General features: G+C 40.8%; 1 protein-coding gene across 1 annotated transcript in view; it reads left to right on the forward strand.

The window, feature by feature from the left end:
* MEIOB (meiosis specific with OB-fold) overlaps positions 1-20,211 on the forward strand; it is a 43,187-nt gene that overhangs the window by 20,898 nt on the left and 2,078 nt on the right. The window contains exons 7-12 of the mRNA XM_066278329.1: positions 205-305; positions 1,187-1,239; positions 1,327-1,422; positions 9,116-9,217; positions 9,931-10,084; positions 13,344-13,527. Coding sequence (XP_066134426.1) covers positions 205-305; positions 1,187-1,239; positions 1,327-1,422; positions 9,116-9,217; positions 9,931-10,084; positions 13,344-13,527 — 690 coding nt within the window. The remainder of the gene's footprint in view (positions 1-204; positions 306-1,186; positions 1,240-1,326; positions 1,423-9,115; positions 9,218-9,930; positions 10,085-13,343; positions 13,528-20,211) is intronic.

A 20,211-nucleotide genomic window follows, 5' to 3' on the forward strand; every position in this document is an offset into this window, starting at 1 on the left:
GGCCAACACTCTATCCACCGAGCCAACTGGTCAGGGCCTAGGAGATGCTTTAAACTATCAAATATACATTAGTAATTCTTGCCATTTTGATACTTCTTATTTGCTGTTTAAAGAGTAAACATTTGAGTATTTTCATCAATAAATATACATATTTAGGTACCTCTATAATTATAGGTGAAGAATAACAATTTCCTTCTATCTAAGGTTGGAGAGCCAAAAAACTTTACAACTTCAGACCGAAGGAAAGGCCAGAGGTGTGAAGTTAAACTCTATGATGAGACAGAGTCTTCTTTTGCAATGATATGGTAACCTTCCGTATCTGTTTCAAACTGTGAAATGCCTGCTATTATCACCAAGACAAAACATTTTTATTTTATCACAAAGATGATTGATTTACTATCATGAGAAATAATGATAGGAGAGAAATGATATTTTAAAAATAAGCATTGCTTTTGTATTTTGAGTTGTTACAATCTGTGCTGTGAGAGTACCTTAAAATGAGATCTTTAGATGGCATGGGATTGCTTCGTTAGACACACTGGGACAGCTGTATTATTTTACTCTTTTATCAAAAATGGTGATTTATTAGATCCCATTGATAAGAACATGCCAGACTTTCCATGATTCCTTAGGTAATACCTTGGAGCTAGGCCATAGAAAGACAATAGAAAAGCAAGAGTCGCAGGCTGGGTTCTGTGGGGCTCCTGATGTGTCGGATGTGGGCAGTACGTTCTGAAGTACTGCAGGGTATTACATGGCATTGTTTAGACTCCATATGCCTGGGTACCAAACAAGGCACTTAATTTGAAATGAGACTTCATCAAGGTGCCTGAGCAGTTTATCCATTGCAGGGGCCCTCGCTTAATAGTCTGAAAGAGTGACTTCAGAGTCTTTAGACTTTAGTCACTCAGTTCCAAGTAGCCTGGAGTGACCTGAATGGTGGGAAAATAAATAATTGATGGAGCAGAAGTTGTTAGAGATTAATGGCTTGATCATGTGGATGTAAAGTGCTCTGTGAAATAGTGTAGCCCTGCAAAATACAGGAGAAACCAACATCTTTAACTTGTGTCTTTGCTATGTTAAGGGCTGAGGGATTAACCATCTTTTTTTGGGGGGGTAAATAATGTTTACTGTGAGATTTTTCCTAATGTATTCAATTCTTATCACTTCCTTTTAAAACATGCAGTTGGGATAATGAATCCATTCTACTTGCACAGAGCTGGGTGCCACGAGAAACAGGTATCATACTGCAATTATTGTGTTCAATATTGGTCATTTTTTTTATCATCATGTAATAATTTAAACATGGCTTTTCCTCCCAAACAGTAATATTTGCCTCAGATGTAAGAATAAGTTTTGACAAATTTCGGAACTGCATGACAGCAACTGTAATCTCAAAAACCATTATTACAACTAATCCAGGTAAAAGGTTATCTAAAATTTTTTATCCTTTTGGAAATGACTGTATCACATATTCCAATATTTGTGTATTTAAGAATTAAAACAAAGCTCAGATTTCATTTGAATTGAAAATGAAAGATTATTTTATGGCTTTTTAAAATGTATAAAAGCTGTATCTTTGCTATCTTTACTGAAGAAATATAAAAAACTAGACTCATTTTTAAAGCATCATCTCTTGTGATGACTTTTGAGAGATCAGTGCTATTAATTGGATAACCTAAATTATTGACTATTTAAAATAAATTCAGTTTCACTACATTTAAATAACTTAGTGCTAGAGCACTGAAAACATATATGTGGTATCATTAGTTTATAACTGTAATTAAATGTCTAGCAGGCCTACTGGGGTGATTGTTCAAAGGAGTTGTAGCGTTTCCAGTGTAAAATCAGGGGAGCAGGGCCTGGGGACAGAGGGAATTGGTGTGTTTAAGCATCCTCTGAATGCTTTGAGGTGCAGAGAGGGGTCAGCCCAACACTGAAGGGGAGTGCAGAATTCCCAGAAATGCACTGCCACAGTTTCAAGAAGATATAAATATAGTAGTGTGTCATTTAAACATAAGCTCACTCTACTGGTCAATAACAAAGCATCAGTAGTTACCGAGAACTATAAAACAATTTTATATCTTTGACCAAATCATTATCAGAATTTCTGAACTTAGAATTACTATGATATATGATGGAAAGTAACAAGACTCTGTTTTTTATATAAGTACACTGAATCTTCACATCTTGAAAGCAGCATCATGGGAGGTGATGTGACACAGGTGATTTGTTCTTTGTTGAACTCTCACCTACGGAGTATGTGCTGTGTGCTGGGCACGGTTCTGGGGTCCGGGGACAAAACACAATTATCTCCACTTTCATGGAGCTCACATTCTAGCAGGGAGAGACAGATAATAAACAATAAAGATAACACATCTGTGAATTCTGAAATATTTAAGAAGAAAAAGAGGAGCAGGAGGTCCAGAGTGCTCCAGTATGTGTAGGCCAGGTTACTGTTTACAGAGGATGGTCAGGTAGACCTCAATGGGGGGGGGGTACAAATTTGAACAAAGGTGTGATGAAACAGTTAGGTGTTTAACTACAGGAAAAGGTGCCAGGCAGAGGGAACTGCCAGTACAAAGGCTCTGAGGCTGGAGTGTGCCTGCCCTTTGGCAGAACAACAAGGTGACCAGGTGGCTGGAGCTGATAGAGTGGGGCCAGGAGAAGTAGTTGAGGTCAGAGAAGAAATGGTGGGGATCAAGAAGGCCTTACAGCCTGATAAAAGGATGTAGCTCTTTACACTGTAGGAAAAGGGGGAGTCAGGGTTTGGACTAGAGCCGTAACAATATCTAAGTTCTAAAGGGATTGTTCTGGCTGTGTAGTTGTAAATTGGTGGTGCTACAACCACAGTCTGTTCTTAACAGTGAGGAAGAGACTTCAATTCTTCAATTCTTTTTTTTTTGAGGGGTGTACCATGGTTTACTATTTTTAATTTGCTAATACTAACAGTTTATTATTATTATCTTTAGTAACATCAATGATAGAAAATCTCCATCCTTTAAGGATGAATTCAGCCTGGGAAAATATCTAAAAGACAGTTGAACTTGTCTGTTGGAAAAGGTTATCAAGCTTGATAGGACTAATTGTATCAAAAACTCAAGACTAAGCTAATGACACAGATATTTAATGGATGTTGTACATTTGGCTCTGAAAACATTAAAATGTCAAAGTGTTTTGTGCAATGCCAATATTAGAATAAATGCCTTATTTCTCAAGGAGAAATATAAGGGTGCATGAATTTCAAGGTGCTTGTTCAAGTCAGCCTTATTTCTAATTTTCATACCTGCCATATAGAAATTAAAAACCTCTAATGGCTTAAGCCTTCATCCTAGTCAGGATGTCCAGGCTTCCTCTGGTGTTTGCCCTGAGAGGCTCATCAGATAGGGAAGGCAGAATTTCCGACAGACGCAGATAACCCTGTTGTCAGTAGGAATCCATATGGCAGTGCCTGTACCACACTCTTCCTGTCAGCTTTCATCCCAGGAAGCTCACTGGTCTGATTTCTGTGACCCCACTGTAGCATCTGCCCCCATCTGGGTGCAGTAGTTCTCAGTGTTTCAAAAACATTAATTTATTCATGTATTAATTTACAAATATTTATTGAATGCCTTTTATTTACCAAATACTGAGATAAATCCTTTCTGGAACAAGGATGGATGGATGGTCATAAGTGGATGGATGGTCAGATGAGTGGAAGGATAGTCACTATATGTATTGCATACTGGAATTAGAGAGATGAAATTCCTGCTCACAGGAATTTTAGTCTAGTTCTGAGGAAGAACAGTATTAAGACTTGTGGTGTGCCTGATCAGGAGGTGGCGCAGTGTATAGAACGTCGGACTGGGATGCGGAAGACCCAGGTTCGAGACCCCGAGGTCACCAGCTTGAGCGTGGGCTCATCTGGTTTGAGCAAAAAGCTCACCAGCTTGAGCCCAAGGTCGCTGGTTCCAGCAAGGGGTTACTCGGTCTGCTGAAGGCCTGCAGTCAAGGCACATATGAGAAAGCAATCAATGAACAACTAAGGTGTCGCAACGCGCAATGAAAAACTAATGATTGATGCTTCGCATCTCTCTCCATTCCTGTCTGTCTATCCCTGTCTATCCCTATCTCTGACTCACTCTCTGTCTCTGTAAAAAATAAAATTAATTAATTAAAAAAAAGAAGACTAGGCCCTGGCCGGTTGGCTCAGCGGTTGAGCGTCGGCCTAGCGTGCGGAGGACCCGGGTTCGATTCCCGGCCAGGGCACACAGGAGAAGCACACATTTGCTTCTCCACCCCTCCGCCGCGCCTTCCTCTCTGTCTCTCTCTTCCCCTCCCGCAGCCAAGGCTCCATTGGAGCAAAGATGGCCCGGGCGCTGGGGATGGCTCTGTGGCCTCTGCCTCAGGCGCTAGAGTGGCTCTGGTCGCAACATGGCGACGCCCAGGATGGGCAGAGCATCGCCCCCTGGTGGGCAGAGCGTCGCCCCTGGTGGGCGTGCCGGGTGGATCCCGGTCGGGCGCATGCGAGAGTCTGTCTGACTGTCTCTCCCTGTTTCCAGCTTCAGAAAAATGAAAAAAAAATAAAAATAAAAAATAAATAAATAAATAAATAAAATAAAAAAAATAAAAATAAAAAAAAGAAGACTTGTGATGTTACAGCAGCAAGGAAGAAGAAATGCCTAACTCTGCCCTGGGTAGTCAGGGTCCAAGCATCATCAGGATGATTGGAAGAATGTTGGAGGGAGTGAGGGGGGACTGAAAGATAATCAGGTGTTGAAAGTTGGGAGATACACACACACACACACACACACACACACAGTGTGTCCATAAAGTCATGGTGCACTTTTGACCGGTCACAGGAAAGCAACAAAAGACGATAGAAATATGAAATCTGCACCAAATAAAAGGAAAACTCTCCCAGTTTCATACCTATTCAGTGCAGTTTGATGTGGGCTCACGCACAGATTTTTTAGGGCTCCTTAAGTAGCTATCCCGTATAGCCTCTACAGACTCGTCACTGACTGATGGCCTACCAGAATGGGGTTTCTCCACCAAACTGCCAGTTTCCTTCAACTGCTTATCCCACCGAGTAATGTTATTCCTATGTGGTGGCGCTTCATTATAAATGCGCCGATATTTATGTTGCACTTTGGTCATGGATTTGAATTTAGCGAGCCGCAGAACACACTGAACTTTCCTCTGTACCGTCCACATCTCGACTGGCATGGCGGTGGGCTGTTCCGCTGTATACACGGTGTTACATCATCATCTGTGCATGCGCACATGCTGCCACATCATCCTACAGAAACTGAGAGGGTTTTTCTTTTATTTGATGCAGAAATATATATATATAGTGGTACCTTGAGATATGAGTTTAATTCGTTCTGTAACTGAGCTCATAAGTCAGTCAACTCATATATTAAACAAATTTCTCCCATTTAAAATAACTGAAATAGATTTAATCTGTTCCAGCCCTGTGAAACATCCCCAGACCATCCTAAATTATGAAAAAATATGTTTTTTGTTTTTTTTTTAATTTTTTTTATTTTATTTTTTATTTATTCATTTTAGAGAGGAGACAGAGAGGGAGAGAGAGAGACAGAGAGAGACAGAGAAAGAGAGGAGAGAGAGACAGGGCAGAGGAGCTGGAAGCATCAACTCCCATATGTGCCTTGACCAGGCAAGCCCAGGGTTTTGAACCGGTGACCTCAGCATTTCCAGGTCAATGCTTTATCCACTGTGCCACCACAAGTCAGGCGAAAAAATATGTTTTTAATTAAGAAACACACGTATACTTTACCAATGCATAACAAAATATATGAAATAAAAGAAAAAAGTGTTATTTAATACTGTATTCTCTCCTTGGAGACAGAAAAGTGCGGCTAATGGAGGTGAATGGTGGAGGAGGAGGGAGGAATGGATGCAGGCACTGTAGACACATAAACTAAAACTGCACTTTCTTAACACTAAATGTAAACTAAAACTGCATTTTCTTTATTTTAAACAAAACTAAAACTGCACTTTCTTTACTTAAAATGAAACCACAAAAACTTAATTGTAAAAAAATGCACTTTCTTAACTTTAAACTTAACCTAAGCTTAACATTACATATTTTTCATTTAATCATCACCTGTTTTTGCCTTTTTGGCTGCACTTTCAGCACTTTCACTTGCAGAACTTTTGAATAAAAATCTATCCAAAGAGGTTTGCTTTTGCCTGCCTTTTAAAATGTTAGAGAAACGTGACAAACAAGTGTCATTAGAAAGTGCTGAAGCATGACCAGTTGAAACTTTTTCTGGGTGTTTCTTTTCTTTTTTTTTTCAAAAATATTTTATTTATTGATTTTTAGAGAGAGGGGAGAGAGAGAAGGGGGAGGAGCAGGAAGCATCAACTCCCATACGTGCCTTGACCAGGCAAGCCCAAGGTTTCAAACCGGCAACCTCAGTGTTCCAGGTCGATGCTTTATCCCACTGCGCCACCACAGGTCAGGCCCGGGTGTTTCCTTTCAATGAAACTTGAAAGCTTCTCCCACATTGCCAGCATGTCTTTAATTTCACTTGAAGAAATCACTTTCTCCGACTCTACCTCCTCCTCACTACTAATCTCTTGCAGAAGCTCCGTATATTGCATCATCTGTAGCTCCTTCAACTCCTCAGTTGAGAGTTCCTCCTCATGTTCCTCGACGAGCTCGTTTACGTCACCCTCATCTATCTTCAGACCCATCGACTTTCAGAGGGACACAGTCTCCTCCAGTGCTTCTACCTTGGTCTGGGTCTCTGGTTCGAATCCTTCGAAGTCCCTGTCTGCAACAACATCAGGCCATAACTTTTTCCATGCCAAGTTCAAGGTTCTTCTTATAACTTCTTGCCATGCCAAGTCAATAATGCATAAACATATCATGATGCTGTAGTGATCTTTCCAAAACTCTCGAAGGGTTAGAATTGTATTCTCAGTCACCTCAAAGCAGTGGCGGAACAAGTGCTTTGTGTAAAGCTTTTTAAAATTGGAAATGACCTGCTGATCCATAGGTTGCAAGATTTAAGTCGTGTAGGGTGGGAGGTAGAGGAATTTCACAAATTTGAACTCATCGAGAATGTCATCTTCAAGACCAGGTGGGTGGGCTGGAGCATTTTCCAGGATTAGTAATGCTTTCATCGGGAGTTTATTTTCTTGATATTTCTTCACTGCAGGACCAAAGATGAGATTTACCCATTCAATAAAAAACTGCTGCGTAACCTCTGCCCTAGCATTGGTGCACCACATAACCTGCAGTTTTTCTTTAAGAATTTGTGAGTCTTGCCCTGGCCGGTTGGCTCAGTGGTAGAGCGTCAGCCTGGCGTGCAGGAGTCCCGGGTTCGATTCCCAGCCAAGGCACACAGGAGAGGCGCCCATCTGCTTCTCCACCCCTACCCCTCTCCTTCCTCTCTGTCTCTCTCTTCCCCTCCTACAGCCGAGGCTCCATTGGAGCAAAGATGGCCCGGGGGCTGAGGATGGCTCTGTGGCCTCTGCCTCAGGCACTAGAATGGCTCTGGATGCAACAGAGCAATGCCCCAGAGGGGCAGAGCATCGCCCCCTGGTGGGCATGCCGGGTGGATCCCGGTTGGGCGCATGCGGGAGTCTGTCTGACTGCCTTCCCGTTTCCAACTTCAGAAAAATACAAAAAAAAAGAATCTTGTGATTCTTAAAGCCTTGAGGATTTTCGGAATGACACACTAGCAGTGGCTTTACTTTACAGTCACTGCTAGCATTTGCACACAATGCAAGGGTCAGACGTCCTTCATGGGTTTATGGCCTGGCAGCTTCTCTTCCTCTGCGGTGATGAAAGTCCTCTGAGGCATTTTTTTCCAAAACCATCCTGTTTCATCACAGTTGAACACTTGTTGGGGGATGTAGCCTTCCTGTGCAATAAGCAAAGCAAAATGTGTGATGTACTCCTCAACTGCCTTAATGTCAGCACTCGCAGCTTCACCATGCCTCACCACTGAGAGGATGTCAGATCTCTTCTTGAAATTTTCAAACCAGCCATGACTTGCCTTAAATGTATCTTCTGCCTGCCTCTTTTGAGGTTGATGGTTCTTTCTTCTGCAAGTGGCCGTAAATAATACGTGCCTTTTTGCATATTACAGTCTCTGTCACTGTATCTCCTGCCAACTCTTTTTCTTTCACCCACACCAGCAGAAGCTTCTCCATTTCTTCATGGATATTTGTCCTTAATTGGGACAGAATTGTAGTTCTTTTCACTGGATTTGCGCTTTTGATGGCATCCTTTTGTTAAGGATGGTACAAATTGTAGATGTATTACGGTCGTACAGCCTTGCTAGTTCAATCACTCGTACACCATGCTCATGTTTTTCTATTATTTCTTGCTTTACTTCTATGGACATCATTCTCTTCTTCTTCTCAGCACTGTCCTTTACACTCACTTTCTTCTGCCCCATGATAGCACACAAAAAAAGTTAGTAAAAAATGCAAAAATGATGCAAGAACGAGTACAACGCATGAGATTCGACTTGATTCTGCGGGTAACACGTGAGAAAGAACGGGATGCTGGTGTTGTGCTGCTGATACTGGACCCATGCGCCAACGCACCAACCAGTGGCAGCTTCCTGAATCACAGGAATCTGCCTGTATCTCAGAATTTCGCTCAGATCTTGAACAAAAAAAAAAAAACAGACCGAGTCGCAGCTCGTATCTTAAAAAATTGTATGTTGGTCTGCTCATATCTCAAGGTACCACTGTACTTTCTAACTGGAAAAGCAATACATATAAAACTCAGAAAATACATAAAAATGGAAAACAAAGATCACTTATAATCTACCATCTTATAAGAGAGAATCATTTCTTTAATAAATATCCTTCCAGATAATATTCCATATATATATATTTATTTTTATAATTGAAAGGAAATTGTTCTGCATACTTTTGTAAGCTGCTCATTACACTAATAATAGCTGGTATACATCTCTCCATGTTAATAGAATGCTACTTCACATTGTTAATGGCTGCCTAATATTCTATGTGATTGTATTCTTTTGTATCTTCACTATTTACCATTAAAAATAATGTGAGATCATTCACAATTATTTAAAAAGTAATCAGTTTGATTTTAATTATTATGCATTTTCAATTTAAGACACACCAGAAGCTAACATCTTATTGAATTTTATAAGAGAAAATAAAGAAACAAATCTTCTGGATGATGAAATTGACAGTTATTTGAAAGAATCCATAAATTGTAAGTGACCTTAAAATATTTATATTTTTAAAAGACCAAAATTTGGGCTTGAACGGATTTTTTTAAAAATTGATTTTAGAGAGAGAGAAAGGAAGACACATTTGTTGTTCCACTTATTTATGCACTCATTGGTTGACTCTTGTATGTGCCCTGACTCCACAACCTTGGTGTATTGGGACAACTGAGCTGCCCAGCCAAGGCTAGGACCTGTAAAGTTTTGTTTCACATAGTGAAAGATACCATATTCTTACTCTGTAACTGCTATATTTCCACTTTTAAAAGTATTTTAAAACTTTTGGAGCTTTCTTTAACATTTTGCCAATCTGATGAGAGCTAAAAATTTGAATTTACTTTTTCTCACTGATTTTTAAGATTTCTTTAGATATTCTAGATATGAATCATTTGTCTCTTTATAGGTTGCTAGCATTTCCCACTTTGTAGCTTGCATTTTCATACTTCTATGGAATCTTATGATCATAAATTCTTCATTTTAATGAAGACTAATTTCTCATTCTTTTCCATTTTTGATTATTCTTTGCTTTTGTGTCTGTTATATAATCAATTTTAATATAGCAAATATATATATTTTGTTATTTAACTGAAGCTTCTACATGTTTTCATTTGAACTTTGTAGCTTTTCTTTTTGGATATAATTCTTTGGAGTTCTTAGAGTATATATAGAGAAAGCTATAATGACTTCTTTTTATTTTTAGTAAATACAATAGTTGATGTCTATACAGTTGAGCAATTAAAGTTAAAAGCTTTGAAGAATGAAGGAAAAGCTGATCCTTTTTATGGCATTCTTTATGCTTACATTTCTACACTGAACATTGATGGTGAAACTACAAAAGTAGTTCGAAATAGATGGTAAGCAGCCAAATTACTTTTAGCAAATTCATTTTTGGAAGAAATAAAAACCAATTATTGTTAATAAATTTTGTTTTATAAAATTTTAAGCTATTTTTGGATATCACAGTGGTTAAATATGTGAGAGAAATATGCAAATAACCTATGCTGAAGTTTCCATGGCAAACTAGTTAGATTCAAAGATTATAATTGCCTTTTAAAGCAAAATTTAATTTTCTGTGTTTCTGTAGTCCTAAACTACAAAGATATGATACTGCCAGAAACTTTTAACTGAACTGACAAACTGTTGTTTTACAATGTATTAGAAAATTATTTTGGTTGCCACATTCTATAGCAAGTGACAGAATTTTTAAAAAACTATTTTCGCCTGACCAGGCGGTGGCACAGTGGATAGAGCGTTGGACTGGGATGCAGAGGACCCAGGTTCGAGACCCCGAGGTCGCCAAGCTTGAGTGCGGGCTCATCTGGTTTGAGCAAAGCTCACCAGCTTGGACCCAAGGTCACTGGCTCCAGCAAGGGGTCACTCGGTCTGCTGTAGCCCCACGGTCAAGGCACATATGAGAAAGCAATCAATGAACAACTAAGGTGTTGCAATGTGCAATGAAAAACTAATGATTGATGCTTCTCATCTCTCATCTCCATTCCTGTCTGTCTGTCCCTGTCTATCCCTCTCTCTGACTCACCGTCTCTGTAATAAATAAATAAATAAAATAAAAAAAACTATTTTCAACTGCATGATATATGATTTCCAACCATTCACAGGTCAAAGTATCTACTTGCATAAAAAAGTAAACCCCAGTAGATTTAATAATCTTATCCAAAAGATGGTTGTCAAGAAGCATCTAAAATGTTATTGTGAAAATTTCCCTATGGATTTTTGTAATTGAAAATTTTATTGGAATAGTTCTAGGTTAACATGGAGTTTTAAGAAATAATACACAGAAAGCCTATGTGCACCTTGTCCAGTTACCTCCAATGATAACATTTTTTAAAACTATAGTACAGTGTGTCCGTAAAGTCATGATGCACTTTTGACCGGTCACAGGAAAGAAACAAAAGATAGAAATGTGAAATCTGCACCAAATAAAAGGAAAACCCTCTCAGTTTTTGTAGGATGATGTGGCAACATGTGCGCATGCATAGATGATGATGTAACATTGTGTATACAGTGGAGCAGCCCACGGCCATGCCAGTAGAGATGTGGATGGTACAGAGGAAAGTTCAGTGTGTTCTGTGGCTCGCCAAATTCAAATCCATGACCAGAGTGCAACATGAATATCGGCGCGTTTATAATGAAGCGCCACCACATAGGAATAACATTACTTGGTGGGATAAGCAGTTGAAGGAAACCGGCAGTTTGGTGGAGAAACCCCATTCTGGTAGGCCATCAGTCAGTGACGAGTCTGTAGAGGCTATACGGGATAGCTACTTAAGGAGCCCTAAAAAATTTGTGTGTGAGCCCACATCGAACTGCACTGAATGGGTATGAAACTGGGAGAGTTTTCCTTTTATTTGATGCAGATTTCACATTTCTATCATCTTTTGTTGCTTTCCTGTGACCAGTCAAAAGTGCACCATGACTTTACGGACACACTGTTTACATCATAGCCAGGATATTGACATTAACTCAAACCATTTATTGTTTTTAAGTTTTCCCAGATTGACATGCAGTTATTTGTATGCATATGTGTATATGTATATATATTAAGGTCTATATAGTTTTATCATATGTGTAAGTTTGTGTGCCTACCACCACAGTCAGGATATTGACCTGTGGATTTTTAAAACATTTTATGATTTGGTATTAAAGTTGGAAAAACTAATGTGGAGGCTACTATGTAAGGCAGATATTTGTTTTTCGAAAAATACTTTTCACAGCCTGACCAGGCAGTGGCGCAGTGAATAGAGTGTTTGTCAGGGACGCAGAGGACCCAGGTTCAAAGCCCTAAGGTCGCCAGCTTGAGCACAGGTTCATCTGGTTTGAGCAAGTCTAACTAGCTTGAGCCCAAGGTCGCTGGCTTGAGCAAGGGGTCACTCAGTCTGCTGTAGCCCCCAGGTCAAGGCACATATGAGAAAGCAATCAATGAACAACTAAGGAGCCACAATGAAGAACTGATGCTTCTTGTCTCTCTCCCTCTCTCCCTTTCTGTCTGTCTGTCCCTATCTGTCCCTCTCTCTCTGTCACAAAAAAAGAAAAATACTTTTCACAAATTTAAGTAATTTTTGTCTCATTTCCCCCCTACATTTTTTTTTTTTTTTTTGTATTTTTCTGAAGCTGGAAACGGGGAGAGACGGTCAGACAGACTCCCGCATGCGCCCGACCGGGATCCACCCGGCGCGCCCCTGGGAGGAGAAGAGAGAGACAGAGAGGAAGGGGGGGGTGTGTGTGGAGAAGCAAATGGGCGCTTCTCCTATGTGCCCTGGCCGGGAATCGAACCCAGGTCCCCCGCACGCCAGGCCGACGCTCTGCCGCTGAGCCAACCGGCCAGGGCCTCCCCCCTACATTTTAATATTGATATGTGAATAAAAGTATCTAACACTTACTTTAAAAGTGATCTGTGGCTAGATAAGAAACTACTATCTTTAGCTCACTCTCTCAAGAAATTTGAACGAGTCCTTATCTGGCTAAATTAAGACCTGCATCGAAAATACAGAAATGCATGTAATTACCACTTAAAGAGAGGTGAATGTGTCACTAGCAGTACTAACAGCATTTAGGGTGTGAACCTACCCAACCCCAGGGGTTTTCTATAGGTGTACAGAAGACCTTGTACAGTGCCATCAAGTGAGCATTTGTGGAATCTAGGCTTTCTAGGCACAGGATATGATTCCTGCCCTCAGAACACAAGCTGGCTGGGACATAAGATGGACATACCCGCAGTAACAAGGAATAGAATGGTAAAGGACACAGTCAGTGCTGACTTTTAAGTTCAGAGAGGGAAAGGGGCAGAGGCTGGATGCAGAAAAGGAAAGCCCCAGTAGGAAAATGAGCCTGCTCAGGGCCAGCAGGGGGGAAGGTATCAATAGAAAGCAGGCTAGTGAGCTTATCCCAGTTTCTGGTGAGTGACAAATACTGAAAATGAGAGTGACTGAGAAGACACATCGTAATTCTGTATATCTGTCTTGTATCCTGCACAGTGCTGAGTGTTCTGAAATTACTTACCCTGATTTAGACTTTTAAGTGGTAATTCTTCTGCTAGAAAGCAAATTTGTCACTTGGGGCTTTCACGTTTTATCATTGTCCTTTCTTTCTTTTCAGTTCCAGCTGTGGTTACATTGTAAATGAAGCATCAAATATTTGTACAACCTGCAACAAAGACTCTCTGGAGCTTAAATCTGTTTTTCTCAGCTTCGATATGCTAATTGATGTTAGTGATCACACAGGTACTCTCCATTCCTGTAGTCTCACAGGAAGTGTTGCTGAAGAGACTCTGGGCTGCACGGTAAGTAGCAAAAAGGAAACCATGTTTAGAAATAGAAACAGAGGGACAAACATACGGTGATGGAAAATGATTTGACTTTGGTGATGGGCACACAACACAATCAACAGTTCAAATGCTATAAAAATGTTTACCTGAAACCTATGTACTGGTTATTTTGGTAAACAATTAATAGAAATTAATTTATTAATAAAGAGGTCTATGAAAAATCAATCTTGACTTAAACATACATTGCTTTCTTAAATAAACAAATAATTACATATTACATATTGAAGTCATAGCTAATATTAACTATTAGGAATAATGAATGACAGAAGCTCTGGACCATAGTGGAGAATAAACAAGACAGTTATATAGTCAAGTAGCAGTGGGTAAGACAGTATGCTGGAGGTGTCAATCGGTAATGAGGTAACTCTACCAGAAGGAGGGTTGGGCAGTGTTCCACCTACCCAACTGTATGAATAAAATCAGCCATGAGTGTTCTCTATTTGCTGCTGTAGAACAGCAGCAGATACTTAGAGATTAGACTGTGCACTTGATAATAGCACTTGCTTTTCATTATTAAAACCAGCTCCTGAAGTTTACCATTAAACCTCAGCTCCAGGTGATTTCCAGTTTGTCAAAGGGAGTTTTCTGTGCCGAGCCACTTGATTAGCCTCGGAGATTCCGTTTAGAGCAGACCTCTGGCCTTATCTCCTCCATCAAGAGAATTGAGCTGTAATTACTTTGAATAAAATTCCACTTCTAGTGAGCAAATTGAACTTCCACCTTGTCAAGATGAGTTATCTATATATACTTAGGAAATATTTGTCTGATTTTTTTTTTAAACCAGGTACATGAGTTTCTTGCAATGACGGATGAACAGAAAACAGCATTAAAGTGGCAATTTCTTTTGGAAAGAAGCAAAATTTATTTAAAAGTGAGTGTATTTTACAGTACTCTGTTATTCTACATAGTCAAACAAAAGAAAATCCTAGAGTGTGACCTAATAAATTGGGGAATTTGTTATTTTTAATAATTCCCAGTTTTCAGATGTGCAGAAGCATTTGGCTGTTGTAGAAACAATAAGTAATCAAGAGTTTTTGTTTTTGGATTTTTGTATAGCATAAAATAGTTAGAAATGACACCAAAGAAATAGGTCAAAGAAAATGTCCAGGAATGTTAACTCCAAGGCTAGGCACTTACTTGGCTTTAGAGTCAAAGTGAGTCTCCCCATCCCCACAGCTCATCTGGCAATTTCCTCACTTCAGTGAGCAGGACACAGTAGCATATAGTTAAATGCTTAGATGTTGGGGTGAGACAGACTCAGGTAAGAATCTCAATTCCACAATTCCTCAGCCTATGCGATCCTGGGAAGGTTAATTAACTTCTCTGAGCCTCTAAAATTCTGTGATCCTGCACCTCTGATCAGACTTCTGCAGCACTAGCAACACTACAGTGTAGGAGGATCATAGATTCTGAGTGTTAAAGGTGTAAAAACGGGAGTGAGACACACTCTCATTGTTTTGCAAATGAGAAGAATGGGACCAAGAAATGTTGCCATTAGCACCACATCACAGGCGAGAGAAGCCTATTGCCTGCATCATTTTTCTCCTTCCATTGTTCTCAAATATCTTCTCCTTTACACTCTTTTCTTGTGTGTGTGACAGAGACAGAGAGAGACAGAGAGGGACAGATAGGGACAGACAGGCAGGAAGGGAGAGAGATGAGAAGCATCAATTCTCTCTTTTGGCTCTTTAGTTGTTCATTGATTGCTTTCTCATATGTGCCTTAATCGGGGGGGGGGGCTACAGCAGAGCGAGTGACCCCTTGCTCAAGCCAGCAACCTTGGAGTTTCAAACCTGGGTCCTCTGCATCCCAGTCCAAAGCTATATCCTCTGTGCCACCCCTGGTCAGGCTCCTTTACACTCTTTTTATTTTATTTATAAATAAATTTTTATTAATTTTAATGGGGTGACATCAATAAATCAGGGTACATATATTCAAGGAAAACATGTCCAGGTTATCTTGTCCTTCAATTATGTTGTACACCCATCACCCCAAGTCAGATTGTCCTCCATCACCTTCTATCTAGTTTTCTTTGTTCCCTTCCCCCTCCCCCTTCCCCTCTCCCTCCCCCCTCCATAACCACCACACTCTTGTCCATGTCTCTTAGTCTCGTTTTTATGTCCCACCAATGTATGGAATCATGCAGTTCTTGTTTTTTTCTGATTTACTTAGTTCACTCCGTATAATGTTATCAAGCTCCCACCATTTTGTTATAAATGATCCAATGTCATAATTTCTTATGGCTGAGTAGCATACCCTAGTGTATATGTGCCACATCTTCTTTATCCAATCTTCTATTTTTTTTTTTTACTGTGATTAAAGCCTTTAAGCAAACTCTTGGCCAATACAACAACAATCCATAAAAGAGTAGTGACCTTAACATGTTCACCAAGTCCAAGTTGGCCCCAACACCATGCCAGATCCCTGCAAATGCAACCCAACCCCTGTCTGTTAGGAGCTGTCACAAGGAGCAGGAGTCCAGGAAAAGTCCACATCCAGGAAAAGTCCACATGGCACTGGAATTGTTGTCACAATTCTATACTTTGCAGCTCACGTCCAAGTCCCAATGACCGCTGCTTCTAGCTGGTAATGATGCAGGTAGACTGGAAAAGCCATCTGCAGCATGTGTGGAGATGGAGCTTCTGTTCTCCTCAGTCTGGAGAGATGAGGCCAGGGTGCTTTTCTCTGGAGCTCTGCAACTGTGGTATGGTCAAGAGAACCTTGGGATACACTAAGCTGAGTGGCAAAGGTAAATTCATAATAGAAGTTGGCAAAAGGGAGAAAGAGAGCTCTAAATTAGGAGTAGGTCCCAGCCTGAAATATGAGTGGGACATTGAGGTAGGAAGAATAAAGGAAACACTATATATTAAACAAAGCAGCAGAAAATAGGACTATCAGCACCCACAACAGAGATCTTTGAGGGAAGAATAAAAAATCTGACTATTCAGGCAAGACATAGTTAAGTGGCCCTTGTGCAAATGAGATCAGTTTACCTGCTTCTTGGAAGACATACCCTAGGCTTATCCACAGTGTTGTAGATGGGGCCGACGGCCCTGGGCACCTTCAGCCTACAGTGGCAAACCCCAGCAAGGTTAGGTCATAGGTGGCTGGAGCAGGGCTGGAAGAGACTGAACCCTCCCTTAGAGGAGTGAGGGGGAAGCCTACCTTCCAGTGTCCCTTTTTCTTCACAGCAGAGACATGTAAGCCTGGCAGGCTTTAGCTCAATGACCTTCCTTTTCACTATTGAAGCAGGACCCAGATGGAATCCTATGAGACCCCTTTGGGGCGTTGGAGCCTTTAAGAGCGTATCCTAAAAGCTGGCAGTTCACCTGATCTCTATTGGGCTTTTTCTGCCTCTTGGTGCCTTAAAAGCCATGCTCAGAAGGTCTCACTGAGGGGTTTGAGGATCCCCATCTGCCTATATAAACCTTTTCCGTATATCTGGAGCTATTTGGAAAAAGACAAAACAGTGTTATTAGCTGGATCAAATAAAAGAAGGTAGAAGTTTGCAGGAGAAAAAAATTTGGCATCTCCTGTTCATCAGCATTCAAAAGAAATTAAAAAAATTTTAAGTAAAAAGCATGATATGGTAGACCTGTAGGAGTTCCAGGATATGACTCCCCCCTTTAAAATTTTTTTAAATTGACTTTAAAATATTTTCTGGGTACACTTTAATAATACCTTGACTTTAAAGATTGTAAGAAATACCCATAATTCGAAAGGTTTGACAAAATACAGTAAATGCTTTTGCTACATATGCAGGAGCATTGTCCATTTTAACCAGTTTAAGAAATCCAATAATAGAAAAATGCATACAGACAATGAGCTATAACATGCTGAGCAGCCTCTCCTGTTCTGGCAGAGGTTACTATAAATCCAGAATAAGTATCCACTGTAATGTGGACATAGGACTGTTTGCCAAATGAAGGTTTATGAGTAACATCCATTTGCCAAAGTTGTCCTGGTAGGAGTCCTTGAGGGTTAACTCCAAATGAAGGGACAGATTGTAGAATAGGACACCTTGGACAGGATTTACCAATCTGCCATGCTGTTTCCCGAGAAAGTTGAAACTGTTTACACAGGGCTGCAGCGTTCTGGTGATGAATAGTATGAGACTGAATTGCTCGATCTGTCATGGTTGCTCCAAATAATTTTCTTTTGGGTAGCTTGATCAGCAAGGGCATTCCCTTGTGTTAAAGCTCCAGGGAGCATGGAGTGAGCTCGAGTATGTCCTATAAAACATGGAGCTCTATGTTGACATAGAAGTCTTTGAAGGAGGAACTGCTGAAATAGTTCATCAGCAGTTGTCCCTAAGACAGCAGTCTTTATAGTGGAAACAACCATAAGTAAATATTTGCTGTCTGTATATAGATTAAAGGAGGAATATGGCAAATGCTGAAAAGCCAGGATAATTTTAGTCTTTGAGCTGATTTTAAGTTGACTGTTTCAGTATAAATTTGTCCAGTGATTTGCAAAAGCGATTTGCCATTTAGTGGAAGTTTCCCAGAGCCATTGTTGTTGATCCTTTGAAAAAAGGAACAACAATAATTTTGAGGCTCAAAACCTATAAGCATGGCCCTGGCCGGTTGGCTCAGTGGTAGAGCGTCGGCCTGGCATACAGAAGTCCCAGGTTCGATTCCCGGCCAGGGCACACAGGAGAAGCGCACATCTGCTTCTCCACCCCTCCCCCTCTCCTTCCTCTCTATCTCTCTCTTCCCCTCCTAGAGCCGAGGCTCCATTGGAGCAAACATGGCCCAGGCGCTGGGGATGGCTCCTTGGCCTCTACCCCAGGCGCTAGAGTGGCTCTGGTCACAACAGAGTGACGCCCCGGAGGGGCAGAGCATCGCCACCTGGTGGGCAGAGCGTGGCCCCCTGGTGGGCGTGCCGGGTGGATCCCGGTCGGGCGCATGCGGGAGTCTGTCTGTCTCTCCCCGTTTCTAGCTTCAGAAAAATACAATAAATAAATAAATAAATAAATAAATAAAGTGCCACAACGGAAAAAAAACAAACAAACCTATAAGCTGTAAGGGTCACCTATGCCCCTTGATAATCAAGGAGGTGACAAGATCAAAATATGGAAGTGTATTCCATGGGCTATTAGATGGTTTAATGTGCCCAAGCTGTAGCTGCTCTTGTACCAATTGAGCAGCTGCCCTAAGTTTCTCCTGAGAAAGGGGCTATTGGTCTACCCATACAGGATTATCTGATTTCCAAGTAATTGGGTCTGCACAATACATTATTGGGGTAGCAGGAGCTACCAAGGCCCCTATGCTAAATTTTGATATCCTAATCCACACCTTTTAGTATTGGGAGCCACTTCTATGGGGGTGAGAATTCCTCGCTCTTCTTTCCCTAGTCCCCTAGTGGGCAAAAATATCCGATCAAGCATCTGAGTATTGACTAACCCTTAGGACTGACAAACAATGCTCCCATATTTTTCAAAACATCTCTACCTCACAAATTAACTGGCCATCCAGGGAGCACATAAGGCTTAAAAAATCCAGAATGACCTTCTTAATCTTCCCAATGTAAAAAACTAGAACTTTGTTGAGGGGATTTACTCGGCCCTATACCTTGTAATTCTGTGGCTGCTACATGAGTGGGCCAGTAAGGAGGCCAATGTAGCTTAGCAATAACAGATACATCAGCTCCAGTATCTAAAAGTCCTTTAAATTTGTGCCCTTGTATTGTTAGTTCCATTTCAGGGAGTTCCTGACCTATTTTTTTTTTTTTTTTTTTTTTTACAGAGGCAGAGATAGACAGGGACAGACAGACAGGAACGGAGAGAGATGAGAAGCATCAATCATCAGTTTCTCGTTGCGCGTTGCGACTTCTTAGTTGTTCATTGATTGCTTTCTCACATGTGCCTTGACCGCGGGCCTTCAGCAGACCGAGTAACCCCCTGCTGGAGCCAGCGACCTTGGGTCCAAGCTGGTGAGCTCTTTGCTCAAGCCAGATGAGCCCACGCTCAAGCTGGCGACCTCGGGGTCTCGAACCTGGGTCCTTCCGCATCCCAGTCTGACGCTCTATCCACTGCACCACCACCTGGTCAGGCCTACCTATTTTTTTAAATCCAATTGGCAAGATCAGAGGAGCCAAATCACCAATTTTCTTGGGGCCCCTTTTACAGGATGTGGCCTGAGAAGCAGAATTAGCATCCTTATACTATTCTTCTAACTGCCTGAATTAGCCGTGAGACAAATTCTTTTTTTTTTTTTATTAATTTTGATGGATCCTTTACACTCTTAACAAATTTTGTTTAAGTGAATTATGTATGTTCAGAACGTAAGACTGAGAAAAATGTAAAACATATTCATGAGCATGCATTTCTTTAGTTGTCATGGTATCTCATGTCATATAGCCTCAAGAAAATTAGTGTGTTCTGGTGAAAGAACGAGAATTAAGAAGGAAATAGCATCTTAGTATTATTACGAAAATAGTTGTGATCTCTTGGATACCTTGAAAGAGTCTGAGAATACTGCATCAGTCCATCTCAGACTCATAAGCATGTTTTCCCATTTTCCAGTGTCTTTCTTCCATTGTGGCCTCAAGTATATCTGAATAGGTTTTAGACATGGAGTCACCAATGGCCTCACTAATATTTTTAGGACCTTGGCTTAAGGATTCTTCATTACTAAG

This window comes from Saccopteryx bilineata, chromosome 4, assembly GCF_036850765.1.
Source record: "Saccopteryx bilineata isolate mSacBil1 chromosome 4, mSacBil1_pri_phased_curated, whole genome shotgun sequence".
Lineage (NCBI taxonomy): Eukaryota > Metazoa > Chordata > Mammalia > Chiroptera > Emballonuridae > Saccopteryx > Saccopteryx bilineata.